A 19,732-nucleotide genomic window follows, 5' to 3' on the forward strand; every position below is an offset into this window, starting at 1 on the left:
CATGTATAATTGCTTCATTCAGTTTATAACAAACTTTAGCTTACCACCACCAGGTGTGAATGAATGATAGGTTTTTAACATGTAAAGCGACTTTGGGTACTTAGAAAAGCGCTATATAAATCCCAGGTATTATTATTATTTATTGTTAACATGTTTCCTACATGAATGTGCACTTCATATGTATATTAATGTACTTTCCTTTCCTTGCACATCATTATCAAAGATAAAGGCGGTCCAACGGAATATTAGAGTGTTTGACCTTGTTTTTAGGCCAGTCAGTCAGTGTTAAACAAAAGTAGTTAAAACAAGAACAACTTTCAAATTTTTGGCAGTGACAAACACCTGCCAGGTCATGTTGTATGTGCGCCTTACCCTATATTTTTCAGCAGTTTATTGGGCAATTGTAAGAATAAAGATGTCACAGTTACATTAAAAAAACATTACACAGGTTGTAGAAAGGTATGGTGTATAATACATAATTCTGAAATCATTATATTGACAACAGGCATGCACCATCCAACCCTGTTAATGAAGGAGTGCAGAATCGTCCCAGGTTTCAGTCAAGATGTTCGTTTTTGGGGGTGTTCCCAAATTGCAAATAATACCACACCCCGCCCTCTCCAAAATGATCATGATTAATCTTTTGAAAATGTACACTGCTTAAATAAACATTTTGAAGTCAGCATCGCTATTTTTCTTTTCCAGACGCGGTCGAAAATAAACTTTATGGACGTTATATAAATTTACCTGGTCACAACATTAGGTACACCTGCACACACTCTCCGAGTGATTTAGAGCTGCATAAAAGGCAGCTGCTTTTAGCAGCATTTGTCATTGCAGGTCGTACATCTGTGTTTGTATGCGCTTGCCACGATTTGATGGAAATAATACATCATCCTAACCTTTTTTTGTGTTTCTTCACAAACTTTTTTTTAGTGTTTACTCACAGCCTGAGGAGTTCCTCCCCCTCAGACTAAGATCTTTCCGAATAAGTACATCCACTTTGCTGTGATGTCACAACGTAGCCAGACTGCAAAACCCCGCCAACAGAAGCATTCAACATGCGCGTACAAGCTCAAACCAAAATGCAAGAATCTTAAGATTTGATTTTTTGACATTGTTTAACACAAGTATCCAGCATTATATACGTCTGAAAAGACAAAATTCAGCATAGGTCCCCTTTAAGAAAATTTGAAAAACAATTGGAATCATTAAGATTTCTTTTTAACACTGGTCAATTGGGGACGGCGTGGCGCAGTTGGGAAAGTGGCCGTGCCTGCAACCTGAGGGTTCCTGGTTCAATCCCCACCTTCTACCAACCTAGTCACGTCCGTTGTGTCCTTGAACAAGACACTTCACCCTTGCTCCTGATGGGTCGTGGTTAGGGCCTTCCATGGTAGCTCCCGCCATCAGTGTGTGAATGTGTGTGTTAATGGGTGAATGTGGAAATAGTGTCAAAGCGCTTTGAGTACCTTGAAGGTAGAAAAGTGTTATACAAGTACCCACCTTTAAAAAAAATATATATATAATCCAATATAAATATTCCTTTTATCATTACTCTCACTTTCTTAATAATGACCTCACCTGCCTCCCCTGACCGCACGTCACGGTTTCTTTAACGTAGGCATTCCATTTTTGAAGTGTAAAATGCACACTAGTCACATTCTGTGACTCCCAATACCAGCAGTCAATCACATTGGGATTAGGAACAACAAAGAAACATATTTGAAATATATGCAGAAAAAGGTCTCAACAGAAAAAGTGTAAAATTTTCCACAATTCACACTCGACGCGACTAAATTTGATTTTAATCCCATCAGTGACAAAACTGAGGCACAGAGATCACGACTTGTTGTTTTTGCACACATTCTACCAACATCCCACTTCCATTAAGGGCGGCAAGCCCCCTCATTTGTGTCCCAAACAGGCGGTAAATGAGGTCACTGGCTTAAGGCAGAGGAGGGAGAAGATGGGAGCGGTAATCTCCCTCAGCCTAACATCAAACCCCCTCTCGTCCTTGGACTCCACATCTGTCATCGGGTAGGCTCGTTTGTAGGAGCGGCTGATGGAGGGCCTATCGTGGACGACAGAGGGGTGTCATGTTCGTTTGCAGGGGGGCGGCCATGTGGCAAAGTATTGCACTTATATCTCTGTTGCATAAGAGGCTGCCAGCTGGTACGAGTGGCTCAAGTTGGCACAAAGCTGATTTATCAAAGCACACAACCGTCACACACTGACATCCACACAAACAAAAGTGGATGTACACAGCATGGCAACTACTATTCTGCCTAAATTTGGGATACTGTGTATCCAATAATGTTACTACTAAAGTAAATGTTTTAATTTTAGCATTTTTAATGCACAAAATGTATATAAATAACACCCGCATCCTTAAATGTTCATGTCTAAATAGAGGAAAACAGGATGAGTGTAAGGAAACAGCTGGCGACATGGCAGGGTTGCACCCTCAACCCACTGTCCACAATATGATGGAAAAAACATTTCATAGCTACGTAATTAACACAAATAAGACCCCCAAAAGTTCTAACATCAGTCAATTTGGCATAAAAGAAAAGCAGATAATCTAATGTCATGTCTCCATTTGGAGGATTGTGCCATTTAGTGAAAAAAGAATGAGTATTAACCTAATTTATTTCCAACACAGTGATAATAAGAAGGTTAAAAGTAAGTCTATACATTAACCACTAATACTTTTCTTGGGACCCCAACCTAAGCTGAGGTGTACCAGGATCATGCACTCACAGTCGCAACAGTACTCTCGTGCAGTTTAATAAGATCCAATATAGGCTTGCAGAAAATAAGTTCTAAGTTTACCAATATTTTTGAGGTTGCAGGTTTAGGCCGGGCATCAAACATAGATGGAAACCGGGACTAACAATACCACTCTCCCAGTATCGTGAAAATGTTTTCATTTCAAATGAAAACATTCCCAACCGGAAGTAACAGTTGCTGAACAATGGAGAAGAAATAGCCGCCGCCAACGTGGAAGGAGCAATATGCCTTGTGACAACTGAGGACAGTGTTCGGAAGCACTCAAAAGTTTGCCTTAATTTTGTAAAACAAAATGACCGATCAGTGCCGTGCAACATATGCAAGGCTGTTATACTGCGCAAAGGAGGTTGCACAACAAATATCATTAAACACCTCCCAATTCCTGGTGTGGAAATTAAAGAGTGCCCCATCTTTGACGCGCTGCGCCAGCCTCTTTCTCAGTCTAACCTTTCAGAATCCGGTAAATAAAACGATAAATTAAGTTTTTCTTTTACGCCAACATTGAGCAGCAAGGAAAATATACTAGTGCTACTGCTAATACAGTGGGCCAACTCAAATGTCCAGCAACCTAATGTTTTTCCCATGAGGTTCGCACATAATATTGCAATAACAAACACCAAAACACCCCAGAGAAAAAAAGGTTAGTTTGGATATATATAAAAAAGGAGAGTATATTGTTCAATAGAATATTGCTAATGCAATACTTGTTAATGGATCTCCTTAAGACTGTGCCAGTGTACCTAATAATGTGGCTAAAAATAAAACAAAATCAAAATTTCAGACACCAAACAACCAGTCAAGCAAAGGTGCACCAGAAGATACTACACTCAGCCCACCTCCCCCACAGTCACTTTAAAACTCAAGGTAAAACTCTCTTCTTTACCTTCAATCATGACAAACCAGCCAAACGCTGATGTCCCATCCAACGTGGTGCTGCTCCATAAATCAGCCTTTGCTCGTTTCTCTGTTTGCGCGGCTCTTTTCAATGCCACTGCCACCCGCTCACTCCCACCCTCCTTCTATGCTGACAGTGGGCTCAAACAAAAGTCTTGGCAGCACCGAACATAACCTAGGCAGAAACTAAAGTATTACACACAGTTCTCAGATGACATGCACATGACTTGGGAATTTATTCCAAAAGCTCAAAAATCAGCGCCGGCTGTCGTATTACATGTATCTCTTAGTCAGCTTGCCTTTGAAGATATGCATCAAGTCTATACTGTTGCATCTGTTTTACACCAGATGGGCAATTGAAGCTGTTAATGCAGTTATTTATTATATACATGTGAGACACAAAGTGCAGTATATAATCATTGTGTTCAAGGAAGATGGGAGTATACTGGAACACAGTGTCTTTAGTGAAATGTCAAACTAACTTTTAGCTTTCATTGAAGTCACAACAGTGTGTACCAATATGTACTATAGCTTGTCTGTGTAAACTTTATAAAACATAATTTTGACAAATTCTATGAAAAAAACGAAATATTGACAGATTGACTGATGAAATTAGTAAGTTATTTTTCACTTTAAAAAAAAACAATCAATCAAAAAAACATTTGGGGATTTTTACTTTCTAATGAGGAAAAAAACAGGAGACCAAATGTATGGCTTCAAACCCATAAACTACTGCGAAAAAATAAAATTGTGCATGTGGTCATTAAGTTGTGTCTGGCTTTTATATGGTATTACTAAAATGATGAAGACGAGGACTGACTACAATGGTCCAAGTCAAACCCTTCAAAGATCCGGTGCAAAGACAGAACAGATGGACATTATCCAAAAGCGTCTGCCGCCAATTAGAGTAATGGTCATGCAGTAATTACTGCATGACCACCAGACTAATAGTGATGACGACTGTGAAGACTTCTAAAGCACAACAGAAACCTTTGGGTCACAAGTAACTCAATTGGCTCTCTGCTGGCCAGTGGGAGCACCATCTGCCTCGTTGTGTGAGAAAGATGGATCACTTCTCTTTTCGGAGCCTCAGCCTCTGAGCCTATGCTTACTTGGATGATCTTCTCCGTCACATTCTAAATTGGTTATTGAGTGACATACTGTACAATGGCACAAGTCTTTGAGGTCTTAGCGACTGACCCCCATCCATCTCAATCATTTAATCACGCTTATAGTTGTTGGACCTTTCAATCAAACACTTTTCTTTTTTTTTTTTTCATGGTGTGAGCTACTGTATCTTGCTGCTGTCCAAACTATCCTCTCTAAAATGATAAACAATACTTACAGCATTCGGAAGAGAGTACATCAGGAGGTACTGTAGTGGGGTAGGGGTGTTTTGATCTAGGTTTTATGCTGCCGATTCCGATTATCCATGAGAGAGATCGATCAATACCAACACGATCACATGTATCAACTGTAATTTTTTACATTAATTTATGGTGAGTACCATTGACAGTGTAACAATACCAACACAATATCTAAACTAGTTCCTAATTTCCTTATATTACTTAAAATGTTTTGAATAAAACAAGGTCAATAGTGCACAGTAACTAAAGAAAAGCTACAATGTACTTCTTATTTAAATCATTTTTGCCCTCAAAGAATTATTCCTTGAATTATTAAACATAAAAATAAAAAATAAAAACGACAAAAAAATTATTTTCTGAAAATAAAAATATTGATCTAATTACCCCCATATCAATTATATGCTGACACGAGCCTTGGTATCGGCTAGTGGCGATTGGTCCTAGACTGCAAGGGAAGCTCATCTGTTGGTAACACATGCTAGCTGTTAGTGTTGTTTTTTTTGGTTTTAAAAGTGAAATCTTGAGCCAATGACATACAGCACCTTTAATTTCCTGTTCATAGCTGTTTACTGTCTGCCTTAACTCAGGTCCATCTAGCCTTCTTAAAGTTTACAAAGCACATATTTTTGTTGTTGTCTCAAGCTATTTTAATGACTAGTTTAGTGATTAGCATGCCTACTTGTCTGCTTCAGTTTACTCTTACTCTGTATGTTTTTAGTGATAATGATACTTGTAAGAAATGTAGTTTATCTGCCGCGATAAAGCTGATGATGTATGGACATACACAGTTAGCTGCCAGTTGCATCTGTCAGCTAATAAATAAAGTACCAGCCAGAGGGGGTCTGCTTTTGTGTTCGGCCTTAAAGCACTGATCAACATTCGCCAATCACAAACCTTTTCACGGAAGTCGGTAGCTGATCGATCTCTCTATTAGTAGGGGGCATATGTTGTAGTATAGATTACATTCTAACTGCAAAGTTTTTTTTACTATTTGAATGAATAGATTACAACTCAACTGATAAAACAAGAAATATATAATTACAGCCCTTTTATAGAATACAAATTACTGCACTAATCCTGCAGCACCACAAAGATTTGTTTGTGTCAAAACCTACCAAAACAGGTAGTCTCCTCCATCCATTTTCTACCGCTTGTCCCTCAGTCGCAGGGGGTGCCGAGTGTTTGTGTCAAAACCTACCAAAACAGGTAGTCTCATCCATCCATTTTCTACCGCTTGTCCCTCAGTCGCAGGGGGTGCCGGAGCCTATCTTGGTTGCATTCGGGCGGAAGGCGGGGTACACCCTGGACAAGTCGTCACCTCATCGCAGGGCCAACACAGATAGACAGACAACATTCACACTCACATTCACACACTAGGGTCAATTTAGTGTTGCCAATCAACCTATCCCCAGGTGCGTGTCTTTGGAGGTGGGAGGAAGCCGGAGTGCCCAGGGGGAACCCACGCAGTCACGGGGAGAACATGCAAACTCCACAAAGAAAGACCCAGAGCGAGGCTTGAACCCAGGACCTTCATATTGTAAAGCACACGCACTAACCCCTGTTCCACCGTGCTGCCCATGTAGTTTCATTTCAAAGTACAGTTTTTGTACTTTATTTGTAACATTAAACATGAGGTCAATTTCCACAGAATGTTGGGAGAGCATATGAGGGAAATGTTGTCCTTTCATTCAGTGGAACAGTTCTGAGGACTTGTGTCACTGATGTTTGACGTATATGAGTTTTAATTAATCACAAATGTCTATGATGCGCTTGAGGTCAGGGTTTTCAAGTTTTCAGGTTCTTCCCAACCAAACTCACCCAAGCATGCCTCCAGTGACCTTTTTTTGTTCACTTTGGCACAGTCATGCTGGGACAGTAAAGCATATTCTCCAAACTGTTTCCACAAAGATGGAAGTATAGATGTGTCTGAAATAAACTGGTTGTGACACATAATTAAGAAGGAAAGGAATTGTAGGAGGTTTTCTGCTACACGTTTCTGAATGACGGCCAGTAATCTCGGTTCGCTGTGGTACTATTAGTATAATTGCAGTGGCAAAGGCCATTAATGGCGTTTCTGATGGCCAAGATTAGGACCAGAGCTGTGGATAGGTCACATTTGTTGTGTCCTAGTGTATGTCTGCTCTTATTGTGCACACAGATCATTGTTAAGCTGATTTCCACTTTGACAGCATACAAACACAATGTTACACTAACAACATCAAATACAGTAATACTACAGTGTAAGAAATATATATTTAAAGTATATTTTAGGATGATTTGGTTTCACTTCTATAGGTATGTAGAACTCACTGATGGCATATGTTGGTAATTATCTCTTGAAGTAATAAGTGTTCTACAATTGGTTGACAGAATTTGGGCAATTTCAAAGGTTTTGTTGGGAAGGAGCGCAAAGTGGGGGAAACAACAACAACATAATATTGAAACAAGAAAGGAAAAAGTAAAGAGGAGGGTTTTTTTAGCATCGTGTCAGCTTTAAATTGCACATACATGAGAACATATTAATATTAATAATATTAATAGTCATAAAGCTACAAATTCTAAGGTTTACTGTAAGTGGCTGGTAAAGCAAAAATAATAATAAATCTAAAAAATTTAAATATAATGCCTCTCTCTGTCTGATAATTGCAGCTACTGTAACTTGTGAGCACCAAACAGGTCAGAGAAGGAACTATGGCCTCCAAAGGTCATGAGACAATGTGAGAGAAAAAAAAGTTCCTGCCAGGGCAATATGGAAGTAGCCCAATCAGTGTTAGAGTCTACTTGACCTCATACCTCCAGCCGTGGACACGGAAGCCTGGGCACTGGTCTCCACAGCGCATGCAGGGCTGCCCCCTGTCTGGATCGTCTTCCTCCTGCTGGAAACAAAACACTTTTATTCACATCATTTCCTGCGAGAAGCCGACAGGCCGAGTCCAGGGTGAGAGGTTCTTACATACAATGCTTGCTCGGCAGGTTTGTAGGAACAGTAGCATTGTGTAAAAAAAGCACAAACTGACTGCATTGTTGTGGGAAATGGGCTCTCTATAGATTGCATGTGGATTATTTGATGGCGTGGATTAATCTCCTATAATATTATGCATCAGCATAAAACTGCACGTGAACTGGCAGGGATATGAGCCCTGAGCCTAACACCAGAAAACAACATACTTATGTTGAAGTGCATTGAGACATCAGCAGTATGCATTCACGTTAGGGCTGCAGCTATCGATCATTACAGTAATCTATCGATTACCGTAGTTTGTTCGATTAATTGAGTAATCGGATAAAACACACTTAATAGCGCAGTCCATATTTTAGGCTAATTTTTTAAAATCAGCAAAATGTTTTCCAATTGTCTTAACCTTCCTTATTTTATCCTAATAAATTCACATCATCAACATTATAATTGCACTATTAACAATTGAATGTAATTAAAGTTAAAACATGTTTAAAACTCTCCGCTGTAAGGTGCTGAGTCTGAAATAAACCCAGTATCTGATTGTGTGTGTGTCTGTATGGAGTCCAGGTTACCTCATTTTTAAAAGCTGGGCGGAAGGAAGCAGGCACAGGATGAGAGCTGCACCCTTTCCCTCAACTTTCTTTTCCTCTGATTCTACTTTAACAACAGTATATCTAGTGTGGAGACTTTACTGGATAAATAAATTGGTTTGAAGTACAATAACTACAGAATCCTGTTATTAGCATTTTTCCACTTGGAAATTGCGCTCAACCACAAGAAGACATAATTTGCATGGAAACAAACACATAAAACATCTCCCTAAAACACACTGGCATGCTGTAATTGCAGATGCATGGCGCAGACAGTTTAATGGGAAAAGCTATAAAACATAAAGGCACATGATTTAAACAGGATACACGTACTTACTTGCTCAGTTTAAGCTCCTTTTTCTAACTGTACACACCTTACTTGGATGACTGCAATCTTGTTTTGTTACTTTGTTTTCTTTGCAAGAACTTAGTTTGTAAACTGTCTGGTGGACATGTATGTTGAGTGTGCAGACAACACAAGTTTAATGTACAAAATCATCAGTATTCACATGGAGCTGTCAAAACATCTGATGGCACTGATATTTTTCTACCCTGACAAAACTTCCACTTTGAGAATGATTTTCAAAGGGTTTCAGTCTTTAAAACGGAATGGTCATGTTAACCAGCAGCCAAATCTGTTTTTACAAATGGGTTAACAAATTTGTATTACATACTACAACATGTTTGACTATATGGACTAGGGTTGGCCGATTAATAGATAAATAATCAAAACCAACATATAGCGCTTTAAAAAAAACAAAACACTATGTCGATTATTTAGATTTTCCCTTGGGATGTTCCAATCCGCATGCACGTAAGCACCCTTTGGAGAAAAAAAAAAGAGGACAATTTCTATCGACACTAAGTGCTTACACGCAAGCCCCGAAAAAAACTGAAACTATTTTAATGATTTTGGTTGTGATTTTTTATTTAAGTGCAATATTTTGCTTACAGACTGCATATTTTATTTGTATTATTTGTTTGTTTTATTTAACTTAGTATTTAAAAGTTTACATTTCAATTACAATGTTAATCCATACGAGAAATACAAGTTAATTGCATTTGAAAGGGTATATATAGTTCCATTATTATTATGTATTGTCATTACATCAGTGGTTAATTTGGCCAAAAAATAATGGCAATAATATCGTTTATTGGCAATAATTTGTAGGTCAATATATCATCGAGAAAAATTTGGCCCAGGCCTACTGCAGGATACACCTTGGACAAGTCGCCTCCTCATAAACTGTCATCCGGAAAATATATTTGAAGCCAGCAAAGCCAAACACTAGTTTGTGAGGTATTTACATTATTAAAATACAAACTGTTAGTTAGCTTTTCTGAGAAACAGCCTTGACTGATACGAACACGTCAACTGTGGAGGACACTTCTTTTTAGAAAGTAAAAGTTGAAAGACATAGTGAACCTAATTGTTTCACACTGGATGTTTACATTGTCACTTGAAAGACACTCATCTGTAAGTTGTTTTTAATATTCGCTTAAAACTGTGAATGTCCTTGCACAATTCTTTGCACTTAAAAAAATATGTTTGTAGTTATAAATATGATTATAACATTTTAGCATTATGTTTGTGTTCAATTACAGTAAGTGTGTTAATTCTAAATATTCCTGCCACTTCATTTGACACACTATAACATTTTACTGCCTTTTTTTGGACTTATATCACAATAATATTGTACCGTGACAATATCGTACCGTGAAATTTGATACCGTTAATTCCCTATTCAAATATGATTAGCAGCAAAGTAGAAAGGTGTCAACAATGTGGCTCGGAGAGCGAACGCAAGCGACAACACGTAAGCTAGCTAGATGATGCTAACTATGCTAATTAGCGATCTTGTTTCGGCGCCCCTTATAGATAATACCTGTACTGCAATTTAGTGCGGCAGAGGCGAGCGTTCAACAAATTCTATTTACATCCTATTGTTTTGATATTGTAGTAGGTTTACATAATTCACACAAGGAACTTTTGTTGTTAATGAGAGTTTCGGACGGACGGCTTTTCACGGGACACATTTTTGGTGTTGTGTGTTGTTGCGCTGAAAAGCTACGGATGTAAAAATACTGCTCGATTGCTGATAAGAAAACAAAGTCTGAATGTCATTAAAACAATTAGCTCCACTTTTTGACACTCCTTCTACTCCCAACCTTACGCGCTAAAATATTTCATTTAAAAAAAACACGGAAGGGATATTTTGACTGAATGAATGTTTAAAAACGCGTCTTTGCGTCTATTTCACATGCCTGAATCAGGGATTTTTTCTGCCAATTCCGATTATCCATGAGGGAGATGGCTGATACTGATCACATGTACTAGACTAACTGTAAAGGTCTCTTTTTTTATGGCGAGTACTATTGACAGTTTAAAAATATCAGCACAATATTTAAACTGGTTCCTTACTCTCTTTTACTACATACAATTGTTTGAGCAAAACAATAGTACACTAATTAAAATAAAGCAAAACCTACCATCTATTACTCTTTAAAATCCTTTTGTTTTTGCCCTCAAAATCGTCCTGTGACCAAGGAATTATTTCCCGAATTTGCAAACATTAACAAAACCAACAAAAAAAATATTTTAAGAAAAAGAAAATATCGACCTAATCACTCTCGTACCGACCACATTCTGATATTACCCTTGGTGTTGACACCACCAATTTATGGATTGATGAACCCTTCTTACATGTTGTGCACTTCTGGGTGTGACAATGCTGACATATCAACAGTTACCAGCTGTAACATTATCCTCTCTCTAACTCTAATATACTTGTATTTTTTTGTTAATAACTGCTTACTTTCTGCTGTAACGTAGTTCCATCTACACTTCTTAAACTTTACTAAGCACTTATCTCTTCTATTATTTCAAGTTAGCTTTGCTGCTAGCTTGAAAGCAATTAGCTGATAGCTACTCAACCAGGAGACTAAACATAAATACAGTGTCAGTCAAAGGGGTTGGGCATTTGTGATCGCATTTAAAAGGCATTAACCGACAATCCAATTTTTTTTTTATATTGTAGTAGGTTTGCATAATTCACACATGGAACTTTGGTTGTTGTTGAGAGTTCCGGTCGGACGGGTTTTCACGGGACACATTTTTGGTGTTGTGTGTTGTTGCGCTGAGAAGCTACGGATGTAAAGATACCTACTTTTCATGAAAATCGGCACATACCAATTGGTGGCCAATCGATCAACCCATTCCTAATTTCCACGCGTCTTAATTTTCTCTCTTCTATTACATAATTTCCTTAAAATACTTAGACTTAGACTTCCTTTATTGTCATTCAAATTTGAACTTTACAGTACAGATAAGAACAACATTTTGTTGCATTAGCTCGTTGCAGTGCAGGATAAAAGAGCAATAAGGTGCAGATATAAATATAAATATAAATACAGTACCCATTGTGTAGTTTCATTAGAGGAAGCCAGGTGTCGCTAAGAGTGAAGGCTTCCAGAAACCCAGCAGAAGAAGAAGTAGTAACCAAGTAACACTGTAACAATTCAGTCCGCTACACAAAAGTGTCAAGGAGGAGAACTCAAACACCGATCCAACAATACAAAGTGAGATGCTCTTACCCAAAAGGAATTTGGTGTTAATGGTTTAGACACACGCTGGTTATAATAAGGATGACGTCCACCAATACAAAGTGAGATGCTCTTACCCAAAAGGAATTTGGTGTTAGTGGTTTAGACACACTCTGGTTATAATAAGGATGACGTCCACCAAACCTTAGAGTATTAGTTGAGAGTGGAACCAAAATTGAGGTAACTGGTTCAATTAATCGTGATTTAGATTTTTGCCATAAATTCTCACCCTTAATATGCACCATTACTGACAGTAAAAACCCTATGTTTGCATATGTTGTTAAACATACGTCTCTTACAAAAATAAAAGTGCATTTATATTTTTATATCGACACTAATAATGGGTCACAGTACAACATCAAAGCATGGCGAAGTTGATAGAGTGGCCGTGCCAGCAATCGGAGGGTTGCTGGTTACTGGGGTTCAATTCCCACCTACTACCATCCTAGTCACGTCCGTTGTGTCCTTGGGCAAGACACTTCACCCTTGCCCCTGATGGCTGCTGGTTAGCGCCTTGCATGGCAGCTCCCGCCATCAGTGTGTGAATGTGTGTGTGAATGGGTGAATGTGGAAATACTGTCAAAGCGCTTTGAGTACCTTGAAGGTAGAAAAGCGCTATACAAGTATAACCCATTTATCATTTATTTATTTACAAACCTAACACACTTTGTCACGATAGTCAAACATGACAGCAAACGTTCCTTTCAAACTTTGTTCTACAATGAATGCTGTACTTCATCCAGTTATAATATGTGTTGCACATCTACAGTAGGTACGACCGATGACAAGAGCCTTAAGCTGTTATTTTCCAGACATTGACATGCCAACTGAGGCTTGGAGGCACGCAAGACAAATTACCTGTACATTCATCACTAAATGATCGTCAGGATGACCAAGAAAGAGAGTTAACATAGCCGCAGGATCCAAAACACCTTTGGAAACTGTAGTCGACCTGCGTTGATTACAGGACACTGCAGGGTGTTTTGCTGACATACCATTCAGAGAATGAACAGATAAAATGACACTATATGATCATGTTTGCATTGTCATTTTCGCATTTGAGAGCTCAGTAGCCGGCATGCATTCATAGTTTGATTACTTAAAATATTAAAGCCAGCCTTCTTGTATACGGTAAATGCATCGGTCCATCAAATTATAATTATGATCAATTGCAGAAATAGAACACTACAAAACAAATAGCAGTAACATTACAGCAGTTAATTCAGGGATACTTGAATCACAGCATGTACTGTGACATACTGAAGCAGAGCAAGATTCCACCCAGGGAAACTGCTCCACATGGCAATTTAGTTTGTAGTTTTAGTTTATTTTTCTTGTGCTCTCTGCCAAGCAGTGGTGGACCGTCAGGGCCAGCAAGGCCTTCTCTTCTGGCCTAACATAACCAGAAATCATGATTATAATTAAAGATAAAAGTCCATCCATCCATCCATCTTCCTCCGCTTATCCGAGGTCGGGTCGCGGGGGCAGCAGCCTAAGCAGGGAAGCCCAGACTTCCCTCTCCCCAGCCACTTCGTCCAGCTCTTCCCGGGGGATCCCGAGGCGTTCCCAGGCCAGCCGGGAGACATAGTCTTCCCAACGTGTCCTGGGTCTTCCCCGTGGCCTCTTACCGGTCGGACGTGCCCTAAACACCTCCCTAGGGAGGCGTTCGGGTGGCATCCTGACCAGATGCCCGAACCACCTCATCTGGCTCCTCTCGATGTGGAGGAGCAGTGGCTTTACTTTGAGCTCCTCCTGGATGACAGAGTTTCTCACCCTATCTCTAAGGGAGAGACCCGCCACCCGGCGGAGGAAACTCATTTCGGCCGCTTGTACCCGTGATCTTGTCCTTTCGGTCATAACCCAAAGCTCATGACCATAGGTGAGGATGGGAACGTAGATCGACCGGTAGATTGAGAGCTTTGCCTTGCGGCTCAGCTCCTTCTTCACCACAACAGACCGATACAGCGTCCGCATTACTGAAGACGCCGCACCTATCCGCCTGTCGATCTCACGATCCACTCTTCCCTCACTCGTGAACAAGACTCCGAGGTACTTGAACTCCTCCACTTGGGGAAAGATCTCCTCCCCAACCCGGAGATGGCACTCCACCCTTTTCCGGGCGAGAACCATGGACTCGGACTTGGAGGTGCTGATTCTCATCCCAGTCGCTTCACACTCAGCTGCGAACCGATCCAGTGAGAGCTGAAGATCCTGGCCAGATGAAGCCATCAGGACCACATCATCTGCAAAAAGCAGAGACCTAATCCTGCAGCCACCAAACCGGATCCCCTCAACGCCTTGACTGCGCCTAGAAATTATGTCCATAAAAGTTATGAACAGAATCGGTGACAAAGGGCAGCCTTGGCGGAGTCCAACCCTCACTGGAAACGTGTCCGACTTACTGCCGGCAATGCGGACCAAGCTCTGACACTGATCATACAGGGAGCGGACCACCACAATCAGACAGTCCGATACCCCATACTCTCTGAGCACTCCCCACAGGACTTCCCGAGGGACACGGTCAAATGCCTTCTCCAAGTCCACAAAACACATGTAGACTGGTTGGGCAAACTCCCATGCACCCTCAAGGACCCTGCCGAGAGTATAGAGCTGGTCCACAGTTCCACGACCAGGACGAAAACCACACTGTTCCTCCTGAATCCGAGGTTCGACTATCCAGCGTAGCCTCCTCTCCAGCACACCTGAATAGACCTTACCGGGAAGGCTGAGGAGTGTGGTCCCACGATAGTTAGAACACACCCTCCGGTTCCCCTTCTTAAAGAGAGGAACCACCACCCCGGTCTGCCAATCCAGAGGTACCGCCCCCGATGTCCACACGATGCTGCAGAGTCTTGTCAACCAAGACAGCCCCACAGCATCCAGAGCCTTAAGGAACTCCGGGCGGATCTCATCCACCCCCGGGGCCTTGCCACCGAGGAGATTTTTAACTACCTCAGCAACTTCAGCCCCAGAAATAGGAGAGCCCACCACAGATTCCCCAGGCACTGCTTCCTCATAGGAAGACGTGTTGGTGGGATTGAGGAGGTCTTCGAAGTATTCCCTCCTCCGATCCACAACATCCGCAGTCGAGGTCAGCAGAACACCATCCTCACCATACACGGTGTTGATAGTGCACTGCTTCCCCTCCCTGAGGCGGCGGATGGTGGTCCAGAATCGCTTCGAAGCCGTCCGGAAGTCGTTTTCCATGGCTTCCCCGAACTCCTCCCATGTCCAAGTTTTTGCCTCCGCGACCGCTGAAGCCGCACACCGCTTGGCCTGTCGGTACCTGTCCGCTGCCTCAGGAGTCCTATGAGCCAAAAGAACCCGATAGGACTCCTTCTTCAGCTTGACGGCATCCCTCACCGCCGGTGTCCACCAACGGGTTCTAGGATTTCCTCCACGACAGGCACCAACTACCTTGCGGCCACAGCTCCAATCAGCCGCCTCGACAATAGAGGTGCGGAACATGGTCCACTCGGACTCAATGTCCAGCACCTCCCTCGTGACATGTTCAAAGTTCTTCCGGAGGTGGGAATTGAAACTCTCTCTGACAGGAGACTCTGCCAGACGTTCCCAGCAAACCCTCACAATGCGTTTGGGCCTGCCAGGTCTGTCCGGCATCCTCCCCCACCATCGCAGCCAACTCACCACCAGGTGGTGATCGGTAGAAAGCTCCGCCCCTCTCTTTACCCGAGTGTCCAAAACATGAGGCCGCAAATCCAATGACACAACTACAAAGTCGATCATGGAACTGCGGCCCAGGGTGTCCTGGTGCCAAGTGCACATATGGACACACTTATGCTTGAACATGGTGTTAGTTATGGACAATCCGTGACGGGCATAAAAGTCCAATAACAAAACACCACTCGGGTTCAGATCCGGGCTGCCATTCTTACCAATCACGCCTCTCCAGGTTTCACTGTCGTTGCCAATATGAGCGTTGAAGTCCCCCAGTAGAACGAGGGAATCACCCGGGGGAGCACCCTCAAGTACTCCCTCGAGTGAATCCAAAAAGGGTGGGTACTCTGACCCGCTGTTTGGCGCGTAAGCGCAAACAATAGTCAGGACCCGTCCCCCCACCCGAAGGCGGAGGGAAGCTACCCTCTCGTCCACCGGGTTGAACTCCAACATGCAGGTTCTGAGCCGGGGGCAACAAGAATTGCCACCCCAGCCCGTCGCCTCTCACTGCCGGCAACGCCAGAGTGGAAGAGAGTCCATCCCCTCTCGAGAGAACTGGTTCCGGAGCCCTTGCTGTGCGTCGAAGTGAGTCCGACTATATCTAGCCGGAACTTCTCCACCTCGCGCACTAGCTCAGGCTCCTTCCCCCCCAGCGAGGTGACGTTCCACGTCCCAAGAGCTAGCTTCTGTAGCCGAGGATCGGACCGCCAAGTGCCCTGCCTTCGGCTGCCGCCCAGCTCACATTGCACCCGACCTCTATGGCCCCTGCTATGGGTGGTGAGCCCATTGGAGGGGGGACCCACGTTGCCTCTTCGGGCTGTGCCCGGCCGGGCCCCATGGGGACAGGCCCCAACTCCGGGCCTGGCTCCAGAGGGGGTCCCGGTGACCCGCGTCCGGGCGAGGGAAATCTGAGTCTCGGTTCTTGTATTTCCATAGAAGTCTTCGAGCTGCTCTTTGTCTGATCCCTCACCTAGGACCTGTTTGTCTTGGGAGACCCTACCAGGGGGCATGGAAGCCCCCGGACAACATAGCTCCTAGAATCATTGGGACACGCAAACTCCTCTACCACGGTAAGGTGGCAGCTCAGAGAGGAGTAATAAAAGTAATTTTTATATTTACTTTCCCGAAATATCTAAAAGTATTCATAATCTCTTCATGTCATACTATGCTCCTTCCAGTGCTGTTGTTTTTAGGTTAGAGTTTGTATCCAATCAGAATTCAGCTAGCTTATATTGCCATGCTGTACGAAATTTGGCCGGGGCCTTCAGAATCAACAATACAGGCGTCTATGCACTGTAAGTGAACGGGCACAAACAGATAGACAATTGCGATAGCCAATCAGATCATGAGTTGTTGTCAGTAAGGCCTTCTAGCTAGCCTAAGGTTGAACGTGACATTTACGCGTCCTGTGATTGGATACTCACCGGGACCGTTAGCGTAGGAATTTGAGAACACACACAGTTGATAGACAGTTGCGATAGCCAATCAGGTCACAAGTTGTTGACAGTAGCCTCTCTAGGTAGCCTGATATTAACAAGATACTCACTTGTCATTCCAAAGTAAGTATCCAATCACAAGTTGCAATTTAGCAGGAAGCGGGAAGTGTTGACCCACAAGAAGGAGAACAAAACGTTGATTAGGTGGCAGATATATATTTGCAAGGCCATTTTCAAGAAGGATACTTAAAGAGAAACTACATCTTCTGGGACGATGTCGGCGATTAAATGGGGAAATGCCCGCCATTTCCACTCGAATCAACAGACTACAAGGGGCTATACGGCGTCGAATGGGTTTTACAAATTGTGATTTAAAATATTTTATTTCTGAATTTTTTCACGTTTAATATGTTTTTTTGCAATTTTAATTTTGACAGTACCACATAAGATATGTTTTAATTGCTGATGCGGGTTTATTGATTTTTAAATGCGCCAGAAAATAACCCCTTTTCTACGCTGTTGGTGGTGATTCAATGCCCAGTGTTGCGTAAATGTGTTCCTGTATAGTATTTCTCCAGCAATGGTCATGTGGGGACATCAATTCTGGTATTTTGAGAGGTAATCATTGAAGTCGGACATCACTGAAGGCCTAGGTGGGAAACGCACGGCCTGCCACTGCTGCCAAGTAACGTTGCAAATTGTTATATAAATGTTATATGTTGCATATTATGAAAAGGAGCAACCTGATTTGATTGTGAAGCGCATGCAAGTAACAAATGCAGCGTTAATGCAGCCCTCCACTTTAACTCAAGGCCGAGAGAAGGGTAAACATTAACAAAACAGGTTAGAGGTGAGATCCTTTGCTGCTTTGGCATGTTGAGTGAATATAGCTCTCCTGGATGGGCAGGTTGGAACAGACCTCATTCATTCATGCCATGGGCCTCCCAGATGCCACACTACAGCTAGCACTTGGATGTGTGTGCATCACTGCTTTAAGCCTATCTAGGCTTGAGAAAATGAAGTACTACTTTACAAACCATACGTATGTGTTAAGTACAACAAACAGAAACACTAACTCTTGTTAAGTGGTTCAAGTGAACAGAGTAAAACAAACACGGACACGAGTCATACCAAAGACTATAAAAATGGGACCCATTAGGCAGGGAGGTAAATTGGGGGTTAAATCACCAAAATGATTCCCGAGCACGGCCACCGCTGCTGCTCACTGCTCCCCTCACCTCCCAGGGGGTGGAACAAGGGGATGGGTCAAATGCAGAGGGTAATTTCATCACACCTAGTGTGTGTCACTATCAGTGGTACTTTAACTTTAACTTTAAGATAATACAAAGTATTCCTATACAATCAATCTTTATAAGTTAAATGCAGGAGGTACTTGGTCTAAGTAAAAGTTCCATTCCTACAATGGCAATGTAAGTCAAGTCAAGTTTTAGTGTATGTCGGAATTTATACCTAAATTAACAACTAAGTCACCCACACTGTGGAAGGCATATCAAATACAGTAATTCAAAATTAAAGACAAGAATTAAATGAACTGCAAAAAAAAGTAGACAACTTTTTCCTTGTATCCCTATGGTTGGTTGTGTCAAGACTTGGTTCATGGCGTGGTTTGTTCTCCCAGAAGGCAAAGGAAAATTGGCGCGGGCAAGGCGTGAATTTAAATACATGATTTATTTTTTTTAACACTAATAAACTACAAAAAAAGGAAGCAAACAAAAGGCGCGCACAAAGGCGGAAATACAAACTTGACTATGAAACAAAAGACATGCACGTGGGCACAAAAACTATGAACAATAAAACAAAAACACTAACTGTGGCATAAATGAACAAAACTTACTTGGTAAAGAACTGTGACAAGACATGGAGCAGAGTGATGAAATAGTGTGAGGACGCCAGGACGAACAACAGAAAAAGACAGATTTAAATAGTGACGTGATCAGTGAAAACAGGTGCGTGACTCGAAACGTGAAACAGGTGCGTGACAAGACAGGTGAAAACTAATGGGTGACCATGGAAACCAAACCAAACAAGGAAGTGCACAAAAAGTCCAAAACCAAATCCGAACATGACTAAAACAAAACATAATCACAGACATAACAGGTTGCATATTACTTACACATACAAATCCTCCACGGCTGAAGCGTATTAAAAAGTGTCCACCATTAACCTTATCTGGATCATTCAGTTTACAGCGTTATTAGCTTAATTTGATTGTTGTGAACAAATTACCACTCCACGCCAATATAAAGAAAGCATAAATCTGTTATCATGTAACGACAGACAATTTTATATCACAGTTATCATTATTATCGCAGAATTGTACATACACATACTGAAATATTTTGATTAAGTTATATATATTTTTAAATAACTAAATTAAATGGACACACTGTT

The 19,732-nt window shown here is 41.8% G+C and overlaps 1 protein-coding gene across 2 annotated transcripts in view; it reads right to left on the minus strand.

Moving 5' to 3' along the window:
* prickle3 (prickle homolog 3) overlaps window positions 1-19,732 on the minus strand; it is a 38,216-nt gene that overhangs the window by 17,914 nt on the left and 570 nt on the right. Inside the window, exon 1 of one of the 2 annotated variants that reach the window (XM_062053448.1) lies at window positions 3,677-3,800. Coding sequence is in view for 1 of the 2 variants with exons in the window: in XM_062053447.1 (XP_061909431.1) it covers window positions 7,848-7,894 (47 nt within the window). In the remaining variant the exon portion in view is untranslated. Of the gene's footprint in view, window positions 1-3,676; window positions 3,801-7,847; window positions 7,931-19,732 lie in introns of those variants that run through there. The other variant, XM_062053447.1, reaches the window with a different exon arrangement.

This window comes from Entelurus aequoreus, linkage group LG07, assembly GCF_033978785.1.
Source record: "Entelurus aequoreus isolate RoL-2023_Sb linkage group LG07, RoL_Eaeq_v1.1, whole genome shotgun sequence".
NCBI classification, from domain to species: Eukaryota; Metazoa; Chordata; class Actinopteri; order Syngnathiformes; family Syngnathidae; genus Entelurus; species Entelurus aequoreus.